Raw genomic sequence first — 23,875 nt, 5'->3', positions numbered from 1 at the left:
CACAAGTCAACCAGGAGCCAAACAGGACACAGGTACAACTGCAGAGGAATTCCCAGGCTGGCACGTGGAGACCAAGCTCTCCCCAGGCTCCAGGGGGAAGGCAGGACCTGAACTCACCCCTCTGGAGTTTACACCAAGATAATCCATTAAGCTGCTTATTTTCTGCTGCCTCATTCATAACACATCCTCTGAAGCCAAAGGAAAACAAGATGTAGGGGCAGGGAATAAAATAAAAGAGGCTGATTGCATTTAAGAATTTAAATCATTTTATTGCTTTACCTGCCATTAGGACAATCTATAACAAAAGGAATATAATATAATATATTAGCACATACAGTAAATCAGACTTATAGAGTCAGGTAACAATACAAAAATGGTCCTCTGGTTGACTATAGCTTCCTAGGGCAATAGACTTCATCAGTTTGCTGAAGATAGACTAGCAAAAAATTACTTCTAAAGCCCTGAATGTTAGCTAAGGCAAAACTATGCCAATTGTGGTTTCAAACATATTGAAATTGCACACGAAGGTAAAGCTATAACTGTGTTTAATATTTAACTCAGACTTAGCTGATTTATCTTAAAATCTTGTAGGTAAAACTACAAAAGGGAGTAAACAGCAAGCTAAAAAGATGCAGTAGTGAAACTTGATTAGAAAGCCTTATATTAAAAAAATGTGCATTTTTTTTTGTGGAGCTCTAACTGGTTTACACAGTTTTTGGTGCTTTAATATAACACAAAGAACACATACGAAGAAAAAACCTGCAGAGTCAAAACTTAAGAAAAAAGTTTTACCAAAAAAAAAACCCAAAAAGGAAGAAAAAAAAAGAACCAAAAAAAGGTAGCATTTGCTCATTCCTTAAGGACTCTGGCAGAAATCCTCTATTCAACATCTCGTGAATAGAGAACTCAAACCACAAGCATTTCGATCCCCTTCTTGGGGTTTCAGTTTCAGAAATACCCTGAAACCTTTTGTAAAGGCTTGATACCTTCAGTATTATTCTGCATCAATTAGCAGACTCTTCCTGATTCTCTCCATGCCTAGGAAAACACTGGATTTGCATCCACTCCACCTCAGAAAGGAAATAAAACGAGGGCTCCATCGTTAAAGTAGTTGCACAACAAATGCCAAACTGCTTGCTGTCACTCCCAAATACAAACCTATGCTACTTGATATAAATTACAGTTTAAAGGAAACCTTAAAAATTGCCTACAATTATTGAACCGTGGAATTCAGTAAAAACTTTTGGGAAGTCTTGGTGAGCACAGATTAATGGAACACAAAGCTGGGAAATACTGAAATACATTTAAGACTCCGCAACAGATTGAACTTGGAGAAAAAAAAAAAAGGATGAAATAAATGAGTGTGGTGGAAATTCCATAAGCAAGAAAAGAGAATGCACCTTTTGGCTTCGAACTAGATTCATAGTGAACCATCTTTAAAATGATGAACTGACAGCTCTAAGAACTTAAAACAACTGAGTGTTGTTCAGGAAAGTTCAAACATTCAGGTTTTCTGCCTCACATTCTCTGTCAAGAATAATGGAGCTTTACAGACCAGCAATCTTGTACCTGCAACTGATCCTGGCCAAAACACTCAGCATTGATTTTCCCTGGTAACAAAGGGTCACTTGAACTGATGGTGATTTTTTTAAAAGTCAACTGAGGATTAACAAAACAATTCACAGGGAAAATCAAATGTTTGCTTTCGACTTTTACACCAATCTAAGCACTCAAACAGTACTAACAGCTGGACAGCTGCACCATTCTTACACCAACCTATGTACTAGAGACCAAAGTCAGGCATTTCATGTAGCATTTGGTTCTTGCCACTTGGAACAGGAAGAGTTTTAAATGGCAAATCTATGGCTGGAGAAAGAACAAGTGGAGAAGATCAGTTGCGGCAAGTCAGCAAATGGATCAACAACTGCAGTAGTTCACCAGAACTATTAACCTGGAAAGCTTTTGATTTACACTTGACAAGAACAGAACTAAGCAATCTTAAACCAGCAGACACAGGAACAATTATACTGGTAAATTCCAACTGTGGCTTTCTTAGCAGCTGATGCCTCACGACTGAACCTAGGATTACAGTACCCAGAAAATGAAAACGAAACCCAGAAAACCCCAAGCCCCAAGAAGCTCAATTACAAGGGTAGCTCTCATGTGAAAAGAAATACAGCAGGTGATGACCACAGCCTTAGAATCTGTCCAATAATTTGAGAAACACCTTTAAAAGAACTTTTTCCCTTCTCTTTTACCATCACCTCCTCAGTCTATGGCAATGGCGTGGTGCCAGGAGGTCTCTCCCTTGCTGAAGCAAGGCTGCACTGGCCTGAGTTGGACACTGGTGCACAGAGAGAAACAAACGTCTCCATTGAACTTTTTCTATTAATTTAATGGGACAGAGAGCACAGAAATAATATGCTCTAAATTAATGACAGTGCCATGATAAGCAGTTTATTTTTTTTCCCCTTTTTTCTTTTTTTTTCTTTTTTTTTTTTTTTTTTTTTTTTTTTTTTTTTTTAACCGGACAGGAAGCTGCAAATGCCAGTGGCGATGTGGCTCTGCACAGGGGGAAGGAAGCAGTCTGCACTTGGTGAAGCATGGCTTGGACAGGGAGGAAAGTTTCAGACAGACAGCGATACAAAACTGTTGTACTGCTGGATGTTCCTCTTGAGGATATCCGAGCAGGGGCCCAGCACACGCTCGAACCGGGGCCGGTCCAGCTTCACACATTTCAAGGGGCCACGAGCCACGACGGTGGCGGCACGAGGACGGTTCATCAGCAGAGCAATCTCACCTGGGACAGCACAAACAGGCAGCAGAGTTACCAATCAATGGGGAAAAAGAGGCAAAGAAATGACCCTTCTCCACCTTCAGTTGCAGAGAAGGTAATTCAGGCTTTAGCGCTGCTCAGGACAAGTACCGAGTAATTACATTAAAAGCAACTGTAAAAGCAGTTTAAAAATAGAAAAAAGCCTACTTGATGATTTTGTTATTAAAAAGCCTGTTCACATTCAAGTCTCTCTGAAAATAAGGCCTAAAAAAAATTTCAGTGCTGTGTGTGCTTGAGGAAAGGTAATGTTTCAATTTACCATGTAATTTTCCTAGCCAACAAGTATTTATTTTTCTAATAGTACCGCTCAATTCTGCTGTTTCTAGGAAACTCAGGACAACAAGAGCATGGTTTTGAAGTAAACAAAACATTCATGCACCAGACAGAAGCCTTTGACCCATTGCTGGCTGGCCAGAATCAAGACTCTGACTTTGTCATGGGGCTGTGGAAAATGAGCATTTTAAAGTCCCACTGGATCCCCAATTCTTAAGGTTTGCACAAACATGCCAAAAGCTTTGTTCCAACTGCTGAACAACATATTTGGAAATGAAGTGTTCAGCAAGCCCCTGTTATCAGCAACAGAAACAACTCCTAACATTCCTACAACAAGCATGGAAGAAACCACAGCAGCAGCTCTGGGGTTTTGTTTGCTTGGTTTTGGGCTGGAGTTCTTTCCATGTTCAGGACTGAGGAAAGAACTCGGTGTTCTTGGAGAACACTTCTGCCTGCATTATCAGAAGGGATGTTCAAAAGATATGAGGAAAACTTTTCCTCTGTGCCCAGTTAAAACTCCTGAACTCAGCAGCCTCCAAAAGAGAGGCTTGCTAAAGAAAAAGGAGATTCTAAGGGAGAGTTAAACCCCTGAAGGAAAGGTCTGCAGCACCTGGACACAATGACTGTGATTATATTTAGTTTTAGAGTGGGAAACTCAAGAGAACACAGAGGGAAATATTAGAAAATATGAAATGACACAGAATGAAGTCTAGTCCTAGATCCTGAGCCAAGCAGGCCTTTGGGCAGAGCCCATGCACTCGAGTCCATCCCAATTCATGCCTTGCAACTGAGGCTTTGCTGCTTACATCATCCAGAGCTGAAAACCTGGACAACCAGAAGGTTTTAGAAAGAGGAAAGAGAGGAACTAGCTAAAACATGAGAAAAATGTTAGGGGATTTGAGAGGGAGAGGGCTGTATTTAACCACTGAACAGCAGGTTCCTTTCTGACCTGGAGAACAGAAGGCCAAGGAAGGAATTTTTTTTATCTTACTGCTGTCTTCAGCTGTGTGGTGAGTGACTACAAAGACAAACCCAGGCTGCACAGGTAAAGACAGAGACAAAGCAACAGGCTGCAGAACAGGAAATTCTTGTCAGGCATGAAGGAAAAAACCTCTCCACAGCAAGGCTGGTTAGACAAAGAAAGAAACTGCCCAGAGAGGCTGTCAGATCTCCATCCCTGGAGACACAGGAAATTCAACTGGACACAGCCCTGAGGAATACGATGTCATTTCAAATTTAGCTGTGCTCAGGGCAGGGAGGTCAGGCCAAATTATCTTTCACAGTAGAGTAGTGTGGAAGGATCACATCCTGTGTGCACACCCGAGTGCCAAGTGACTCTGATTTTCACCCAGCACTGAGAGCAACCACAGGAGTCCAAAACAGTAATTAAACAAATCCATCTCACCATCTCAGCTCCACCATCGACACAGCACAGACAAAATGGTGACAGTGGTGTCTGTAGCCACAGTTGTCACAACATCACTCACCAAAGTAATCAGAAGGTCCCAGTCTGCCCACTTCAACAAATTCCTCATTTTCTGACCGGCGCTGTAACACTGCAGCTGTGCCCTTCAATAAATGACAGCAGTCAAACAGCTGGAATCCCCAGCACCACTCCAAACACTGAATTTCACACACAATCAGCTGCTGTCCAGAAATAACTGTTATGATGCCACAGTTAATAAACCACTTCACAGTCCTTGCACAATTCACCTGACTGCTGTATAAGAACAACTGTTTCTCTCCTGTCTAAGCATAAAACACCTTGAACATTTACATGTCCACAGCAGTGACTTCTTCCTGGCTTTCCTCATAACAGTAGGAATATTATAGTATGACTAGCAAAAAACCCAGAAAAACCAAACCACCAGACAGAAGACAATGAAAACACTAGTAAAGCATTAAAGGCTACCTAGAACAGGTCTCTGCTCTCAAAAAGATAAACTGCTTTCAGTCAGAAACCTGCTATTTTTTTTTTTCCCTGGAAGTGTAATTTGTGAAAACAGCAAAACTAAATCCAAGTTACTGCATGTCCAGTAAGATGATGTTTCTTTAGGGATTGTCTGGAAGTACATTCTTATGTTTTGTTCTTCTCCAAGCACCTGCTCGGAGACACAATAAAAAAAAGTCAAGTTCTGAGCTTTTCATTTTGAGCTTGCTTACCTCCAAGATAATGAAGAACTCATCTCCTGGCTCTCCCTGGACCACAATCTTCTGGCCATCCTCAAATTGTACCGGTTCCAAGGCATCAGCCACAGTGAGACGTTCCCACTTGTCCAGAGATTCTACGGAGTTAAGAATTCACTTCACTACTGGAGTGTCTTCTCAAGGCACAAATTACACCTTCTGCTCTGTATTTACACAGAGGTCAGTGTATTTCTGGCTGCATTTGTGCATCAGTGATCAAGACCTGAATTAGAGTTATTCTGATGCAGAGAAGCAGTTGTGATGAATTACCACAACAGTCTGTAATCATCATAATGCTGGGTAACAGCTTCATTACAATGTGGCAATTGATTCCACTCCAGAACAAAAATCTTCTCACTTACCCAATATAGATACTTTACTAAGGAATTTCTCATACATATTTCTCTTTCTCAAAGTATTTCCCTATTAAAAAAAAAAAAAAAAGGAAAGGACACAAAGTAAGTTTTCTTTCTACTCCAAATAAAACTCCAGACACAAACAAATTTGACCAGGCACACAGTGTTCTGTTTCACAGACCCCAAACCCACAAGATGAAATGTTTTGAAATTGAGTTGTCTCAGTAATATTCCAGTTGAGCAACATTCCTAAAGTACTCAGCATTTAGTGCAGCCTTATTAAATTCTCAGCTCAGTTTAATACTGGCATTGTTTTCCTCACTAAATGCAAGACTCCCCCTTGCCCTGTGCCTGAGAGACGCACATTGAGTAATCAGCTTTCTGATTACTAAAGAGACAGCAGGATTTGGAATAAATAACTCCAGCAAAGGACAGGCACAAGGACAGATACCCAGGACACATAACCCCCAAAGCAGAAACCCGGGTTTTGAGGGATACTTGCCATCAGGATCCTTCTGTAGCTGTCCCTGTCAATTCCCCACAACTTGACGTTGGTCTTGGCTTTGACGGTGGCAGCTCGGGGGGTGCCGTAGATGAGGGCGAGCTCTCCAAAGCTCCCACCCTCACCCACACTGGTGGCCCACTCACTGTTCACGTAAACCTGCAAGGTACAGCATGCTCAGACACACCTCAGCTTCCTGCTGCCCTCTATTCCCCTGGCAGTAAAAGGAAACTCTCACATCTGTACTCGGGTTGATCATTTCAGGGTTTTATCAACGCTTCCAACACCAGCACAGTTTGTATTTTCACTGACAAAGGGATTCTCTTCTACATCTCCTGCACACACTCTACACACACAGACTCCTGAGAAATAACATCTCAACAAGGTCTGGGTCATAAAGGGCTATGAATGAGCTGGGCTGGAAAATAAAAAGTCTGGTTGCTCTTAAAGCCTGCCCCACACCTCAACTCCACCCTGCACACCTAAAACAACTGTATTGTGTCCAAATCATTCATTTTGCAACTCAGTCTGTGCAGCCAGACTGAGCTGTTAAAGAGCAAAAACAAACTTCTATAAGTAAGAACTTAAATGAGAAAAGCTGCTAAAGGCAGGGTCTGTAGAAGAGACCTACAAATATCAGAGTATTCTTCTGCCAGGAATGAACATATCACTAATAAACTACCAGGAATGCTTACATCCATTTCTCCTTGATCAACAACATAGAAGTTATCGCCTTCATCACCTAAAGAAGAGAAAAAAAAATTGAATATACACTAAACTGAATATATGAAGAAAGAACTGGCATCTCTGCCAACTTTGATGTTTAGACTCCAACAAGGTTGACAAACTTCTGCACAGTTTGCAGGGTGAAACATCACATTTTGCTGATTTCACACTCCTCTCAGCCCCATGAAAGGGGACATCAACTGGCTCCCAGGAGATCAGCAGCAATTCCAGGATTACTGGAAAGGCAAACCAGATCCATAAATTGACATAACACTTCTACAGAGTCATCAAAGGACAATATTCCCAACAGATAATCTCTTCAAGGAAGCCACATCCTCCTCCAGTGGCTCTGACTCCTCACTTCAATACAAAGTGCTTCAGGGAGCACAACAAGAAATTGTTGTGGCTGCAGCGACCCTGCTTTTATATTAAAAAATAAACACAAACCAAGAGCACTAGACCAGAGGCAGCTCCCCATCCCCAAATGATTCCCCAGAGCAAACATTGGCACTTGCCTTGCTGGATGACAGTCTCTCCTGCAATGTAAGTGACGGGGAACATCGCATCGAAGATGTCACTGAAGGAGAGGACACCAAAATCAGACAAAAACCCACACAACTCCACACATCTGTACCCCCAACCCATCAATGCTGCTCCTGCAGCTCTGTGGTTCCACCGACCACTGCAGATTTGTGGCACATTTAGTTCTTCTGAAGTCTGCACCTCCACAAACCTTAACCCCACAAAGATTTGCTCCTACCTCCTCTCATTATCATCAAGATGGGTAAACAGCACATTCTTCTCAATTGCTTTTGCCAAAGCAGCCATGGTTTTATAATCTTTTGGAATAACCTAGGAGAGAATCAGAAAAAGCAAAAGGTTAATTTTTGTCATGAAAAATTTCTGCATTTCCCATGGTAAATAAACAACTTAAATTACTATAAAACACTGGCTGAGTTTTCCCATTTTCTTTCAAGCACTGTAAGAACAACCCCAAATATAGTCAGTGTTTACAGACAGTTTGAACACGAGGAAAATATAATCTTATATTAATTTATGCAACTTAAAAGCATAATTCCATGCTCAGTTTCTAAGGTTTTTTGCAAGAGGACAAATATGTCTTCAACCTGTGTTTTCCTGGGAACAGCAGCAAGCTTGCTCTGCCATTAGGCCAAATGTTATTGCAGCTGCCAAATAACTGGAAGCACATTACATATAATATATCTAAATATATGCACATCTCTAAATATACATGAGTTCAAAGGGAACAGGTCTAAGTAATGCATGAATGGTTTAATTGTATGATAGGTTATTCTGTCCTCAGTTGAACAGCCACACACACAGGTCTGCTTTTTACAGCAATTATGCCGTAACAGGCTCCAGGAGCTTGACAGATAGAGGGATGGAAGGTGGGTTCAGATAAACTCCTGGATTGTGGATGTAATTTTGAGCAAGGTTTAAGAGCCAGAGCACCTTTCTAACATAAGAGGCAGCATCCTCTTCTGTGTAGACTTCTGCACTGATGGCCCCACGTCGTGATCGATATTTAACCACAGGGTTGAGCGGAGGAGGAGGGGAGATCTCATCCTCCCGGGAGTCGGAGCGAGAACCAGACTTCAGCTGATTCAACAACTGCTTTGTTTCCTCCTAAACAGGAAGGAAGAAGCGTTTGTGTCACATAATCCAAAGGGGGGGGTAAAGCAGTCATGTATCATGTTCCAGCCCAGCCTGCCAACACCAGGCAGCTTCCTGTGTACCATTATTCCCACATTAAAGCAAACAGGAGACTGCAGCATCTGAGATCAAAGGCCTTGCAAACACGTGGTAGATGTGCCTTTCATTCCTCCACCAGTCACATCACAATGGTGTTTATTTTATTGAGTTATCCTTCATTTATTAAACTATTAGTGTGAACAAGTTGATTCTGGTTTCTGCCAGTGTACTCAACAGGTGATGAGGACATTCCTCGGATGCTGAAGGCACTTTCCCAGCTGCAAAGCCCCAGTTCCTCCCTCAGCTGCGAGGTGTCAAAGCCTTTTTGGAGTTGAAAGACAGAGAAGCAACTCCTCAGAAATCCGTGTTACATGAGAAGCTTTTTAAAGAGGTCGAGTCATGGACCAACTTGACACTCATTAACCAACATTTATTTTAGGAGAAAGAAACATGAACACTGCTTTCAAAAGAGCTGGAGGAAGGATGCTGGAGGCCAACGGGGAATTTTTTTATGCAAACCTCATGCAAACCTTGCACAAGGTTACTTGTTTTCTTTATTTCCCTCAGTTACTTATTGTGTTGTAGAGATACTCGAGAAGACCAGGGTACCCACAATAACACAAATTCTAATTAACTTGACACACAGAAATTTGATTCTTTGAAAGATTCACCTCAATCAACTAAAATCAGATTAAAAACAAAACAGCCAACCCTGGAGTCAGAGCACTGACATCATAACAGCTCAAATGACTTTCCCAGCCTTAGGAAACAGGGTTTGGGACATTCTGTGAAAGAACAAGGCCTCATCTGTTCTCCCAGAGCTCCAGCCCTTGTCAAAGCTGGGTTTGTCCCAGTGCCCTTGATCCCAGCTGGGCAGTGAGGCTCTGGATGACACCAGCCTGAGGGAAGGGCCATGGGATAACCATTCCTGGGAGTTTCCATTCCCCCTCTCCCAGAGCCAAGGAGCTCCTTCGCCTCACGTTTCACTTCCTGCTCCTCTCCCATTGATAAAATGGTGCCACATTTCCCAGCCATGGGAGCAAAATGTATTTAAAACTCGTTTCTGTCCTCTGATTTTAGAGGAACAAGTCTCAACAGAGATGAAATATAAATAGCCTGAGAAGTAATAAGTGTTTGGTGTAAACTGCCTCACCATCAACCACAGAACATGTTTGTTCACATACAAAATGCTTAAGCCATTAAAAAAGGCACTTTTTAAATAAGTGAACACCAGCTGCTGGGTTTTTTCCAGTATCACATAAAATATTAAATATTGTGATCAGAAATTGAAGCACTTCATCAGCATTTAGTGAGGGAGCTGTTATCAAAACACTCTTCAAGAGATTCCTCAGGGCAACGTCCCACTCAGGGAGAAGGAAGTTGCATTAACACAAAAAAATATAACTGGTAACTTCTGTCTGACCCAAAATTTAATATTAACTTCTTTTTTTAGTATAGTAAGGTAGGGGATGGACACAGAAACAAGTCACAGGTGGGTAAAATAATGCATTAATGTAAAATACACCAGTTATTCTAAATAGTCCATACACACACACTCACCAAGAAGATTGCCCTGAGACAAATCATAGAACAGAACCATAGAATGAGGTTAAAAAAGACCTCCAAGACTATCAACTCCAAACATCACTGTCATCTAAACCATAAATCTCCAGATATTCATATTACACACTGCCAGACAACTCTCTGCCATGACATCCTATAATCTCGGTTTTCATCTCTTTAATAGATACCTTTTACAATTTCTGACACTAAACCCCATTTATTAAACCAATAGATCAGAGGAAAATTACAGGAGGACCTAAAGAAAGAGTGGCAGTTGTTACTCTCAGATACCTTTGGATTTAGCCAGTGTTTGTGAGGAAAACGTGCTTGTTCAAGTCTGGAAGCTCCTCACATCAAACATATAATGGATAAAGAAACTCAGATTGCTCTGAACTCATCAGTACAAACATTCCCAGGATTTGAGAAAGATTTAGGAATAAAGTTCATCTGTTTATTACAACTAAGCGTTGATCTTTGTCTTTCAGTTTTCAGTGTCAGTCACAAACTGCAAGCCTTATTTTTCTTGACAAATAACAAATGCTTATCAAGTCCATTTCAATTATTACAAGTAATACTGAAGGGATGACACTTCACATACTCAGATTTAAGTCTAGCAGCTACTGAAGAAGACCTTCACAATTTCAGAATTATGGTGTACACTGTAAAACCTGCTAATTGTCATTGCACCAGACACAGTCTCAACTTCTTCTGGTTAATTAGTAATTAATTTATACCATATTTTAAAAAATTAAACATTCAGAAGCTACAGAAGTATTTTTTTAAAAAAAGGCTCTGCCATAAATTCACAATTGCACAGTATATTCTCCTAAAGTACCTTGTTTTGCAAAATAATCATTTAGGAAAATGGGAGAATGTTTAGGTATCTGAGCAGGTCGGGTGGTGGGGAACAGGGACGGTGACTACCTGTCCACCACACTAATTCCAGCTTTCTCTAAAGCCTGATGTGCACATAACTGCATCACACAATATTTCAAGCACGCACCTATTCCAGAGGACAGTCATGTCCAACAGGCAGGATTCATCTGGCAGGCTGCAATAATGATCTCTACATTAAATTTCCATAGCTCAAGCTGCATTGCCCAGCCCAGCCCAGGGCTGGAGAGCTATTACAGCTTTTGGCAGGTATTGCTATTACCAGACATGTTTGCACAGCAAAGAGAACAGAGCCCTTAGCACATCACAAACACATAAAATAAAACCATTTACACAATCAATGAGTAGTAATTAGATGCAGCTAACAGTTTTCATAACCCAGAAGAGGACATTTGAATTCCTATAGTAGCTGTAACCACCTCGGAGGCAGCAATTTTGATGTTTCTGAGCAGAAATTCTAAAGCATGTTTAAATTTCTTCAACATATTTTAATAACATGCCAGTGAATCAGCTCTGTTTGTGTGCAGTGGAAGAGATGACTTGTCAAGAGAATGAGAGAGAAAATAGCAAGCTCACTTCAGTTTTCAATGGTGTTCCTTCAAAAATCCATCTTATAAAAAAACTTGAGGTGAGATAGTCAGAGAGAGGAAAATTTAGGCAGCACATTGAAAAGTTGCTCTGCTTTATTACAGATGTAAAAGCCAGGATTTTGGGAGGTGGAGCAGAGTGAGTTTCAGGCATTTTTGCTGTGGCAGAGCTGAGGACTGGGCTGGAGCTGGTTAAAAACATTACTGAGCATTGGTGCTCTCCAGAGAAGGATGTCAGGAGTTTCCTGCCCAGCACAGGATGTTCACAGCTCTGTCACCTGAGAGCTCTGGAGGCACCACTTTACCTGGATAATGTAATATAATGTACCAGGCTGAGTGGGGAAACCACCCACAGGAACCTGCAGCAAGTTTGAAATCCTAGGAGGCAACAAAAAAATGCTCCAATTTCATTTGTAGCTACAGCTGCACTAGAGGGCACCTGGAAGCCATGAGAGAAGACCCTGACCAAAATTGTGAGAGCAATTTAAGGGGAAAAAACATTACCTAACCACTTTTATTTTCAGCTTCAGTGTAGGCTGACCGAGTACACAGAGAGCCAATGTGCACCAGAATAATATCATCAACTTATTCAATTCCAACATTCATGTCATTAAATTCAGAGCTGGACTTGTTATCTTGCTAAAAAACAAATTAACTTCCTAAATACTGCATGTTGGCCATAAATCCACTGCACAAAAGCACCCAAATAATCCCATTTTATATCCCCACATATGGTTTGGTTTAGGATTTGTTCTAAGCACAGTAATGCAGTTTACTCAGTAAAATTTTGTGTATGGGTACCTGTGGTGATGTTTTAAAATTCCCAACCTAGCAGTACTTCAAAACTCAAGAATCCGGGGAGGGGAAGGAGTCATTGTAACAGGCAGGGACAAGGGATTTTAAAGAAAAGAGCCTCATTATTCACTAGTTTGCTGCTGATGCATGCACACACGCACACATCCAAAAAAAAAAAAAAATCAGAGCTCTTAATTTCATAAGCAAAATGTTCCCCAAATAAATCATAAGTTATAGCAGCTGGTCTGCAACCCTTGGGCATTTTCCAGTACTTATCCTGAACACTTCCATTCAAATACAATTTCCACCAGACATACTTATGATCTCCAGTGTTAATTTCCTTCTTCTTTGTATCAGCACTTAGTAACTCACTAGAACAAAAAAATAAGATAAATATCTAACTGCCCTATACAAGTACTGAGAGCAGCACCTGCAAACCACTGCTGGACAAGGTCACAGCTGCATCATTTGCTAATTCCATGTTCTGAGTATACTTGCATCCAACCTTTCCTCTGCACAAGCCTTTCATCTTCCCATTTCCACTGCAGCTCCTTTTCCTACCTGCTTAGATACCAATGTACAAAATTAACAGGTCAGAAGAGTGGGAAATCACTGTTTCAACTCTGAATGCTTTCCATTCCCAAGACCCCAGAATGCTTCCAACAACAACAAAAACACCAAAGGGACCTCAGGACAAGCACAAGAGGGACACCAACACTGAACTCCCAGGAGAAGGCAGAAGCAGGCTCGCCCTTCCAGAGATCTGCAATGCAAATACTTCCATTTGACTCCAGCTAGGCCTGGATAATACCACTGGCACCACTTCTGTGCTCTGCCCACATTACTGGAGATCAATAGAAGAATCTGAATGCCCTCACTATCACCCAGCAAGGTCAAACTCCACAGTTCTCCAGCTCCAGACACATCCATGTATGCTGTGTATCAGCTTCCATGAGTAAGCACTGAGCTGGGATCACAGCTGTATCCCAGCAGGATAAGTCTCCTGGTCACCCTATGTTCTGTCCTACAGGCTTTGGTATGACAGAGCTGCACAAACTACTGGAAAACAGAATCTGTCTTCCAAAAAGCATCACTTCCAACTACAAACAGTCAACACAACTGGTCAAATCTGCAGCCCAGCCCCTAAATACATTTAAACATAAGTTTTTGTATTTTTACCTTCTCCAACCTCTCAAAGTACTCTCTGATGAATCCCATGGGTCTCTCAGGTCTCACTGTGCACAGCTGGACAATGCAATCCTTCAGCAGCTGCTGGATGTTGTGTTTTTGGATGTAAAGTTCACATTCCCGGAGGCTCCGCTCCTCCTCGCTGCTGCTGCTGCTGGAAGCTGCCATTGCTGAAGGGAAGAGAAGGAGAAGGTTAAATAATAAATAACTACTGCAAACAAAGATGCTGCTGCCTAAAACGAAGTTATGCTGCATTATCTTATTGACACCACAGAAAAAACATAGTTTTACCTACCAGAGTAGTAACTAAGCTAAAGAAAATGCTCTGAACTTATTTAGTGCCTGGAAAGAAACTAGAAATCAAAACTCTGGGGGCTCTACAGCCACAGGCAGAAAAGGAAAAGCATTTGGTTGAGCTAAAACAGCTTCAACAACTCAAGCCCTGTGAGTGCTCCAAGCCAGGGAAGATTCCACCTGAACTTCCTGCTGTTCAGCCGAGGATTTTGTAGGACTGGAGGCTCCTGTCAGGAGCTGCACTGTCTGTGTGGGGTCATAGGGAGGGACCACGGCCAGGAGAGAGGTGGGTGGAAGCTGGAAATGTGAGAGGCCAAGCATGAGCAGCATTCGGAAGTGGAACATGTTCAGGTTGAAGCCAAAGCCCAAATGCCAAGGCAGAGCCCGCTAACGGAAGTCATGGATTACAGCATCGCTCACAAAAGCTCCTGGGTAATTGAAACCTGCTCATACCTCACCACTTATTTCATGGACACACTGCAATCCCAAAAATACCTCTTCAGCTGTAAATAATGAAGAGTACAGCTTTAAACATCTCTTATGATGCCAGGGCTTCAAAAGACTTCAGCTACGACACTTTCAAAAATGTTCTTACGGAGATTTTTGCCTCCTTTCCAGTTTGTTTCCACTGGGTTTCCACTTCCAGATTTTGGTAGCAGGGGGTACAGAGGGGTTCTGTGAGAAGCTGCTGGCTGCTTCCTCCATGGCCAACAGAGCCAACGCCAGACAGCTCCAATACGAAAATGCCACTGCTCCAGGCTGAGCCCATCAGTGACGGGGCAGAGCCTTTGGGACAAGGTACTTAAGGAAAGAGGAGAAATGGCTACTTCAGCCAGATAAAGGAGTGGGAATATATGGGAAAAACGGCCTTGCAGCCCCAGGGTCAGGGCAGGAGGTGGAGCAGGGATTCCCTGGCAGCCTCTGATACAGCCCCTGGTGAGGTAGCTGTGCCCTGCAGCCCCTGGAGGTCCATGGGGAACAGAGATCCACCCACAGCCCCTGGAGATCCACGGGGAGCAGAGATCCACCTACACCCTGTGGAAGACCCCACACAGGAGGAGGGGAATGCACAGAGTGTGACCCCACAGGAATCCTGTGCTGGAGTGCTTTTCTGGCAGGAGCTGTGAGCATGGAAGGGAAAGCAGGCTGGAGAGCAGGCTGCAGGAAGGACTCACACTGGAGAAGCCCATGGAGGACTGTCTCCCATAGGGAAGGTGTGAGGAGCCTTCCCCTGAGCAGGATGGAGCAGCAGAGACAATGTGTGATGAACTGACTGCAATCCCTATCCTCTGGGCTGAGGGGAAGGGGAGAAAATCAGGAGTAAAGCTAAGGCTGGAAAGAAGGGAGAGAGCCAGGAAGATGTTTGTAAGATCTGGCATTATTTCTCATTATCCTACTCAAATTTAATTAGTTTAATTTATTACCAATTTCCCCGAGCAGAGTCTGTTTTGCTCATGATGGCAAAGTGGTGAGTGATCTCTCCCTTATTTCAGTCCAGGAGCCTTTCCTTATATTTCCCTCCTGTGGTTGAGTTGAAGAGGGCAGTGATGGAGCAGTTTTGGTGGGTGCTTAGCATCTAGCCTGGCTGAGCCCACCACAAGGTCGTAAAACCATTTTAAAACACATTTCTTACATATACATGTATACAGACACACATTTCATGTCATTTTTTTTTTTCATAAGAAAATTAACACTGTGAGAGGTAAAGAAACAGGAAAGAATTTCTCAGGGCATTTCTGGATGAAATATAAAGAAAGTTACCTGGTACAGGGGGTGTGGCAACAGCTTATTAATATGCAGTAAGATATGTTGATCCCAGGATCAGCTTTTGAAAGGGAAAAAACGGATTCAGTCAAAATAATTTTGAGAAATGACAAGGCACTGAAGTCACATCAGGGGTTTTATCCCGCTGAGGCAGCAGCAGGAAAACCCAGGGCACAGAGACAACATAACAACGTGTTCCTCCAAATTCTGCTGCTGGAGATTACAGAAGGCTTCGAGTTAATATGGAATTACCAACACCTCAACCAGGTTTCGTTCTTGTCACACTTAATCCCTGCTCAAGGACACACACACACACGTGTATTGGGCGTTGCATAAACAAAAGCGTGGCCTTCCCACGGGCTGAGGAAGAGCCGAGGAGTTCTCCAGTCACTCCTTTTGTGTTGCCAGCCCGCACGGTGAAGGTCAGCGCCAACTGAGCAGCCCGGAGGAGCCCAGGGCTCCGGGAGCGGACACGGGCACGGCCCACGCCAGAAGGGCAACACCGCTGCAGGAAATGCCGTATCACGGGCAAAGTGAAAACCCCGGTATTTCTACAAGCTTTTTTTTTTTTTTTTCTTTTTTTTTCCTGCACATTCCCAAAGCTTTCCCGAGCTCCCCAAGGCGTGGCTGCCCCGCCCAGCCCAGCCCAGCCCAGCCCGGCCCTCACACAACGCGGGGCTGCGGCCGCCTCAGAGCCGGGGCCACCGGGGAGGCACCGAGCCGGCACCGCCGGGGCGGGGGACACGGAGCCGCGGGGGCACAAGCGGCCCCAAGGCCCGGAAGCGCCGCCGGGCGCGGCCCCACAGCCCGCGGTGTTCCCTCGGGCAGCGGCCCGGGAAGGCGCCGCTGTCCCCACAGCAGCCCCGGAGCCGCGGCCCCGCTCCCTCAACCGGACCGCACCGGCCCCGCTCCCTCAACCGGACCGCACCGGCCCCGCCCCAAGGCCGCAACCTCCCGCTCCGCGCCCGTCCCGTCCGGTTCTTACCGGCCCCGGCCCCGGCCCCGGCCCCGGCCCCGGCCCCGGCCCCGCCGCCGCCCCGGAGCCGCCCGGCCGCCGCCCCCGCCCCGCTCACCTGCGGCGGCTCCGCCGGGACCCCCCGCCCGTCCCGGCCCGGCCGCGGCCTCGCTGCAGCGGCGGCACCGGAAACCGACCGGCCGGACGGGCCCCGCCCGCCGTGACGTCAATGCGCCTCGCTCTCGCCCGGGCCCGTCGCCGCGGTAACCTTAAAGGGGCAACGGTGGGCGCGGCGCGGGCACGGGCGGGGGAGAGGCGCGGGAGGAGCCTGCCGCTTTAAGGCGCGCGGGGCTGGCGGGAACAGGGTGGGGGGGGGGTGGTCCGGTGAGGGGCGCGGGATCCCCTGAGGGGAGCGGGAATGGCGAGAGGAGCGGGAAACCCTGAGGGGAGAGGGAATGGCGAGAGCAGTGGGAAACCCTGAGAGGAGTAGGAATGGTCGGGAGGATTCGTATGCCCTGGGGAGAGCGGGACCCTCCGGGGCGTCAGTTCCACACCGACACGGCCGCGGGTGCTGGCGATCCCCGGCCTGGAAAGGACCCAGTTAAAAGATCAGAGATTGTTACAGATGGAGGGAAATAAACGATATTCAAGTTTGGCAAAGATTTCTCTATAATCGATGTAAATCCGCGTGAGGAATTATTTCATGTGTCTTTATTGCTGAGATGAGCCCTTTGACTCCCTTCAGTTTGTCTACTCCAAGCTGTAAGAAATGATTTAAAGTAAGAAGTCACCGAATATCCGGGCTGTGCTGGCACGGGCAGAGCCCATCTCTGGGCTTGGGAAGGAGAAATGAACCCTAAAAATGATCCCTGAATTGCGCATTTGCTGATCTTGCAACGCAGAACTTAACTCAGCTTTTGACTCTAATGTTACATCATTTCAGCCAACACTCACTTGTGCTTAACCCATATGGGAGAATAACGTAATGTACAGTGAAAAGTACTCTCAATAGCAACAGTTTAATGTATATTTTGATACGGGAACACAGTGGTGTTTGTGCAGTGACACAAGCCATCAGGAACGACCTGTTGTGGGGTCTCTTGTTTATTAGCTCTTACATTAAAGAAAGAAAAGAGTAATAACTTGGGTGTAGATCTTGGACCTGCAATTGTGACAGACCCAGTCCAGCCCCTGAGCTCACATTCCCCAGATCTTTAACAGCTGCTGTCTGATCTGGGTTAGTTAGAAGCCAGGGTCCAGGATTTTCTGACATTAAGTTCAAAGCTGGTACTTTCACAAAGAATATAAATAAGCAATTAATATTTGTGAAACATTGTCTGAGTACAGCATCAAAACACCAAATTACTTGCTCACCTGGTTTTAGGACAGTTCCTTCTGTAACTCAAAACTGGAAGTTTCTGAACACCGCAAAAAGTCATCTGCATTCCCACCTACACATTTCTTTTTCAGCTTTTTACCACCCCTTTTTCTTCTTTACAAGCTGCCTGCTAGTGTCACATCTCACTCCTCCTTGTTTGGACAAGTCCCAGTGCTGTTTTGGGATAGATCCCATCTGCAACAAAGCTCGGCCCAGTGTGTAAAACCTGTTCTGCAACGTCCTCTTTCTTAGGGAAACAAGTATTCCCTTGTACTTGATGCAATCCCTGCTGGAGTCCTGGAGCCAGGAGAGCAAGGAGGGGAACAGAACCAGCTTTCAGGAGGAGTCTTGTGAAGCCAGCCCAGGTTCACTGGGCACAGCTTCCCCCAGCTTGATCTCTCAGAGTTAAATCACACTTCCATAAGCTGATGCTCCTACATCCCCACGTGTTAATCCTCACACCGCCGAAGACGTCAGAGAAATTCAAAGCAAACAAAGCCCTGTTCTATTTGGTCTGGTCTGAATTACTGTCAGATCCTGATCTTAACCATCTAATTAAACATTCCTGAGTAAGTAACTCGCATTACCGTCAGCGCTATTCCCACAACTTTCATTTCAGACAGCTTCATACATCCGTTTCTCATGGAGCAATCTTCTGCCCAGGGCTGTGGCTGCTGGAGAGCAGAGGAGAGCTCAGGGGGAAAGAGTGTGTGAGCCAAGGTGGGAAATAAGAGCACAGACGTCACCCACCCCCGCTGCGTGCGTGGAACAGAAGGAGCTGCTTGAAAGGTCAGTGGCAGCCTAATGAACAGTGCCTGTGGGGAGCTGGGGTGCTGCACAGGAGCTGGAGTGCCAGGGGCTTCTACTGAAGGTACCACCCAACTTAGAACCATGTTCTGTGAGGTGCCACAGTCCTGGAGCAGCCTCTGGGGCTGAAACCAAGTGAATCAAACCCATGGCAGATTGGAGCAGCCAATGGTTTTGTCACACAAACACAGTTTTAGGTGTTAAATCATGTGCCCGTCACCCTTGAGGTACAAATGGGGTTTCAAAGGGGGAGAGCACTACCTGGAACACTCCTGATCAGGGTGACTGCAGCATGTGTGCTGTCTTGGGGTGGAGTGAATGGGGAAAGAAGAAGTTTAAGTGGTACAGAAAGGTTTCATCTACAAACAGAAGCTGTCGTTATCCCAAACAGCCCTGAAATCTACATCAGAACATCAGTGGAATTAAAACCTGTGAGCTCACTGTGCACCACGAGGTGCCAGAGGTAGAGTTCACACTGTATCCTTTGGGCATGGCTCCTTGTATTCCGTTTAACTGGCACTGAAAATAACCCTCTCTTTCTGCTGCACACCTTGGCTAACAGCACCACACGGTGATTCACAGGAAGATCCATAGATTAGAAACCAAAACACCCAGAAATATATTCTTGTTTAACAATAGATTATTTGAGGATGTCTGGGTTCCAGGTCAAACTCTGGATCTTGACAGCTTCCAGTGTGACACTTCAGTATACCTGCATGCAGGGACAGAATGACACTTGTCCCTCAGCAGTGCAGTGTTTGCCAGGGAGTCTGAGCCTCTGGATGAGTTTTACAGTGCAAAATCTGTAATTTTGCCAAATTAAAGGTGATAAAGAAACAGAGCAAGGAATTGATGTGATCCAAAAAGAGTCTGAAAGGCAGCGCTTGAACTTCCTGCTCTAACCCCACCATGACTCACGGGCTCAGAACCCCTGTGGACCCAGAGACGTGGTGTGTGGAGGCTTTGGTCTGGCTGACGTCAGCTGTGTGAAACAGTCCCCAGTGCAGACCCAGTCTGCTATGGGCACATCCCAAACCATTTCCATATGTTACTTTGAAGAAGAGAATGACTGGTAAAACTCAAAACAGAGGAAGCAAGTGCCAAGAAAAAAAATGCCCTGAAGTACCCAGATCTAACAGATAGACCAGTCAGGGGATCCATCTCCATCTGCCAGACGTGCCTGCTGCAGCACAGCCCTGCAGACTCCCAGCGTGGTTCCCAGCTGGAAGGCTCCCAACACCCAAGGGGCAACACTGGGAACATTTTGCCTCCTGAGTCAGTGCTGAGGAGCTCAGCGTGAGGGAGGCTGTGATTATCAGAGCTATGGCACACAGCTCTCCTGTGTTGGCTGAACCCCAGGCTCCACAGCATTTTGAAAAAGCCAGGATACCCCAGTTAAATTCTGACGTTGAAAATGGTGCTCTTTCTGCCACCCAGCCAGGTTGAACTTGAACTCAGCATTCTCTTTCCCGGCCTAGGGAGTTCTGTCCTAGATCAGTGATTAACCTCCACCTCAACAGAAAGGCTAGAAACCTCTAAGCACCCTCCTGACATGGGAACTCCTTGCTCAGGTGTCTCTGCACTTCAAGGACTCTCCCTCTCCTCAGCTCCAGATGAGGACAGGCATTAATGCAGTGGGAAACAGTTCTAGGTCAGGGTAAGGCTGCCCCACATGAACTGGGAGATAGAAAACAGCACCTGAAGTGGGGCAAAAAAAGCCCCTGCAAGGCTCATGCCTCCAGAGAGAGAAGGAAGGAGATGGGAGAGCAGCAGGTCTGTGCCTCCTGCAGTTTGGATGTGAACAGGCTTTGTTCTGCATCATTAACTTTATACAACCTCTGGGCAGACTCAGCAGTTCATGAACCGCCCAAGCATCTGCAAATGTGATTCTTGACTTTGAGATCTCTCTGACACAAACCAAATTAAAGAGCACTGAGACAGTGTGCAGCTACTGCCGACTTCTTTTCCGGGAATGCCTGTGAAATGCTCCCAGTGTTTCTTTTGTAACAGAATGTAAATACCCCCATTGAAAAGAATCCTCAGTTCTTGTGCTTTTAACACAATCTGGGGAGAGTTTCCTCTCAGAGTATCATCTGGAACACAGTTCTCCTGCAAGATAAATGCACACATAAAAGCATTCAAAACATTTGAATTTGCTTATGTGCTTTTCTCTGAAAGCAGGTGGCAAAGTAAACACATTGGTCAGATCCACTCTCCTTGGTCTGGACTGACATCCAAACAATGTCTGGACTGACATCTAACAAACTGGCTACAGAACCGAGCCGTTTCTGAGGCAAGTTGCTGCCTCCCTCCCCCCAAGATAATAGAGCATTTTCCCAGATGGAAGGAACCCACTTGAAAAACAAAAGGTCTTTGAAATGTCAGCTCAGGCTTGCTTGGCCCGCACTGTGTGCCCACAGGAAAACGATAGAGCCTTTTTTCATTCTCCAGCTGTAACACTTACATCTGAAGCAGCAAGATGATTAAGAGATGCTGCTCTAGATTCCTGCCCTCCTACTGATTTCCAGCCTCTCCAGTGGAAGTCACTTAGCCTCACTCCATCTCCAGCACAATGAGGATAAAAGAACCTTCTGGGCTGAGCATGAATCCAAGCTCATGAGAGGTTTGCATGCTCCAGCCATGGGGATCAGTAATTGAACTACTTGAACAAGCTTCAAGCCAGTCCCAGGAGAACTGATCCAGTGTGGTTGGCAAAAGAAGTCAGGACATTGCATCCACATGGATGGAGGCGCCCTTGGCTCTGTGGGCGCCACAGTGCTGTGGGCAGTGCAGATGCTGCTGTGCATTCTCTGAGTTGGAACTCTGCTATTAATGCATTTATTACACCAACGTTGTGCCACTTCCCCTCCAAACCCCTCCTTGTCTCCTCTAGCACGGGAGAGGAGAAAGTCCCCCAGGTGATAAATCTTCCATGCTAAGAGCCTGGGCAGTGAGCCTGCCTCTCCCAAAGCTCTCCCTCCCAGCTGCTCCCTGCTCTGGTCACACCAGGCCGTGTGGGAACCCAACGTTCCTCTGGCTGTCGGGACCTCTGTGTGTTCCCAGTCTCCCTCTCACAATGCAACTTGTTCTGATCTCTCACGTCAGAACATTTTTTGATCTTTAGATAATTACAGAGGAATTACAATTAGTGCTGTATCCAAGACTTAAAGGGAAGGCAAAAGTTTCTCTCCCCCTTCCAGTTTTAACCCCTTTGCTCTCTGTGGTACAGGTCTTATGATTCTCAGCTGAAAACACTCCAAGACTTTAAAGAGTCCAGTGTGCACCCCAAAGAGCCAGGAAGATGAGCCACCCTTGGCCTGTGTCGCTCCTGTGAGCAGTGTCAGGCCCCCAGTGAGATAATCCATGACCAGGGCAAGTGTGATGTCCTAATGCTACTTAAGGAAATGGAGCATTTGCCAGAGCAAGGACAAGATAAGGAGCATTAATCCAACTTACAAGGAAATGCAACATCCAGTGGCGAGCTCTCCTCTGACCTCATCGAGCACGTCTGCAAGGGCTGCTCCCAAGCACAGTTCCCTCCCTGGCAGGATCTGGGACAGGCTCAGCACCTAATACAGAAAAGGAACCAGTAGCAAAAGCCCGGCTCACAAAGCCTTGGTGACATCCAGACTGGCTGTGGAGTCTGCCATGACTGCTCCTGTTCTTCCCTCGCCCTGGCTGATGCACGTGGCTCTCAGAGTCTCCATGATTCTTTCCCAATTTCTGTACCTTAAACAGAGGGCAGTGACGCTTCCTTGTGCACATGGCATACACATCTCCTGTGTCCCCCTTCCCCTCCCCATGCCACATTAGAACCCGTCCAGACAATTCAGCAAGACAAGCCAGTCTGCTGGTGACTCTCACAAATGTGTTCTGTCCTTTGTTTTTTACTTTTCCACATTTTTTATATTTAATACAGGAATCACGATATTAAAAAAGGGCTTTGAAGTGGTGACTTCTGTGGTACCTGCATCTTGTGATCAGGATTCTTCCAAACTCAGAATGGCCTCTGACAATCAATCCAGCTCTTTGCTTTCTTCTCACTTTTCCACTGCATAAAAGGAAAAATCTTATTTGCTGTGACAGAAACAAGAACTCATCAAAGCACAAGGAGAGTGCAGGTGTAAATTCCACTTTCCCTTCTCTAGCACTCCATTAGCAGGGCTGCTCGACTCTCCCTGATGTCAGCGCTTCTTCCTGCTGGCGGAGGTGCAGGTAACCCACGGGATAATGCCAAGAGCAGGATTTAACCAGCGCGGTGTGGAGACACCGCAGCGTGGGAAGTGATGCTGGCCCGGCTGTGTGCAGCCTGCTCGGGGCACCAGATGGCAGCATTTATTGTCTGTCTGACATCCTAAACCAGCCGGCACTGGCACCTCAGTGCTCGACACTCCATGTATTAAAGCTCCTAAAGGTCGTGATGCAGCCCCTTCGTCCTCATCCACCTGCTTTACACACTCGGGAAGGGTAACAAAACCGAGCAGAGCAATGTCCGTGCCACCTCTTCCCGTTCCTTCCACAAGGAAAAGTGGTTTCCTTGCCCTTAGAAACACTTGCTCTCCTTATTACACATTCACCTTTTCCCTGCAAGGCTGAACAGGCTTCTGATTATCAGGAATTCCAGTGAAGGATAGAAAGATATTGAACAGATTTGGCTCTGCCAAGACTCTTTTATTTTCCTGTAACAGATTTAAAATACCAGACCTATCAGTGGCAGCGGGCTTTGTCTTAGAGGGAAGAACTTAGCTGGAATTCAAACTCTGAGCCAGGGCAAAACCTAAAAGCTCTCAAGAAGTACCCAACCATTCCCACATGGAATGGGAGCACGCAGGATGCCGTGGGTGGGAGAGGCCCTTCTGGGCACAGCACTGGTTTCCCAGCCCCTTCACCTCTGTTTCCTCTTCAAGGCTTCAGTACAAACACCCAGGGTGGAGATCGCAAACCAACATCCCTCACACCATGTCTTCTGCACTGGGAACCGTTTAAGATCAGATGGTCCCACTCTGGACTGGGTTTAGAGTTAATGACTGAGTTGAGGTTGTTACTGTCAATAGTTT

General features: G+C 45.5%; 2 protein-coding genes across 4 annotated transcripts; one reads left to right on the top strand and one right to left on the bottom strand.

Moving 5' to 3' along the window:
- Window positions 1-243: 243 nt before the first annotated feature.
- On the bottom strand, window positions 244-16,854 carry PRKAR1A (protein kinase cAMP-dependent type I regulatory subunit alpha). Of its 3 annotated transcripts, XM_066200886.1 has the most exons (12): window positions 16,752-16,854; window positions 15,676-15,739; window positions 13,612-13,790; window positions 8,354-8,527; window positions 7,641-7,732; window positions 7,396-7,457; window positions 6,850-6,896; window positions 6,155-6,313; window positions 5,659-5,719; window positions 5,273-5,394; window positions 4,597-4,678; window positions 244-2,800 (listed from the first exon to the last, which is right to left on the bottom strand). In XM_066200886.1, exons 3-12 carry the CDS (start codon window positions 13,786-13,788, stop codon window positions 2,628-2,630), a joined length of 1,149 nt encoding a protein of 382 aa, XP_066056983.1. In that variant the 5' UTR covers window positions 13,789-13,790; window positions 15,676-15,739; window positions 16,752-16,854; the 3' UTR covers window positions 244-2,627. The 3 variants fall into 3 exon arrangements, with proteins under 3 accessions (XP_066056983.1, XP_066056985.1, XP_066056984.1); XM_066200888.1 differs by lacking the exon at window positions 15,676-15,739 and having other exon boundaries at window positions 16,752-16,851; XM_066200887.1 differs by lacking the exon at window positions 16,752-16,854 and having other exon boundaries at window positions 15,676-16,308.
- LOC136299335 (uncharacterized) lies at window positions 15,372-16,857 on the top strand. Its single transcript, XM_066200851.1, has 2 exons — window positions 15,372-15,382; window positions 16,281-16,857. Exons 1-2 carry the CDS (start codon window positions 15,372-15,374, stop codon window positions 16,855-16,857), a joined length of 588 nt encoding a protein of 195 aa, XP_066056948.1.
- The last annotated feature ends 7,018 nt before the right edge of the window (window positions 16,858-23,875 follow it).

The sequence above is a fragment of the Chamaea fasciata genome, unplaced genomic scaffold (genome assembly GCF_029207755.1).
Source record: "Chamaea fasciata isolate MVZ Bird 193981 ecotype frontalis unplaced genomic scaffold, bChaFas1.0.hap1 SCAF_19, whole genome shotgun sequence".
NCBI lineage: Eukaryota > Metazoa > Chordata > Aves > Passeriformes > Sylviidae > Chamaea > Chamaea fasciata.
The sequence above is the reverse complement of the archived record's forward strand: the minus strand, read 5'-3'. Positions and strand labels throughout refer to the sequence as shown.

Coding starts and splice junctions, on each gene's coding strand:
- PRKAR1A (XM_066200886.1), bottom strand. CDS start 13,788: ATGGCAGCTTCCAGCAGCAGCAGCAGCGAGGAGGAGCGGAGCCTCCGG. Junction 6,897..7,395: donor AGAGACTGTCATCCAGCAAG/GCAAGTGCCAAT, acceptor TCTCTTCTTTAG/GTGATGAAGGCGATAACTTC. Junction 4,679..5,272: donor AGTTCTTCATTATCTTGGAG/GTAAGCAAGCTC, acceptor CATTTATTGAAG/GGCACAGCTGCAGTGTTACA.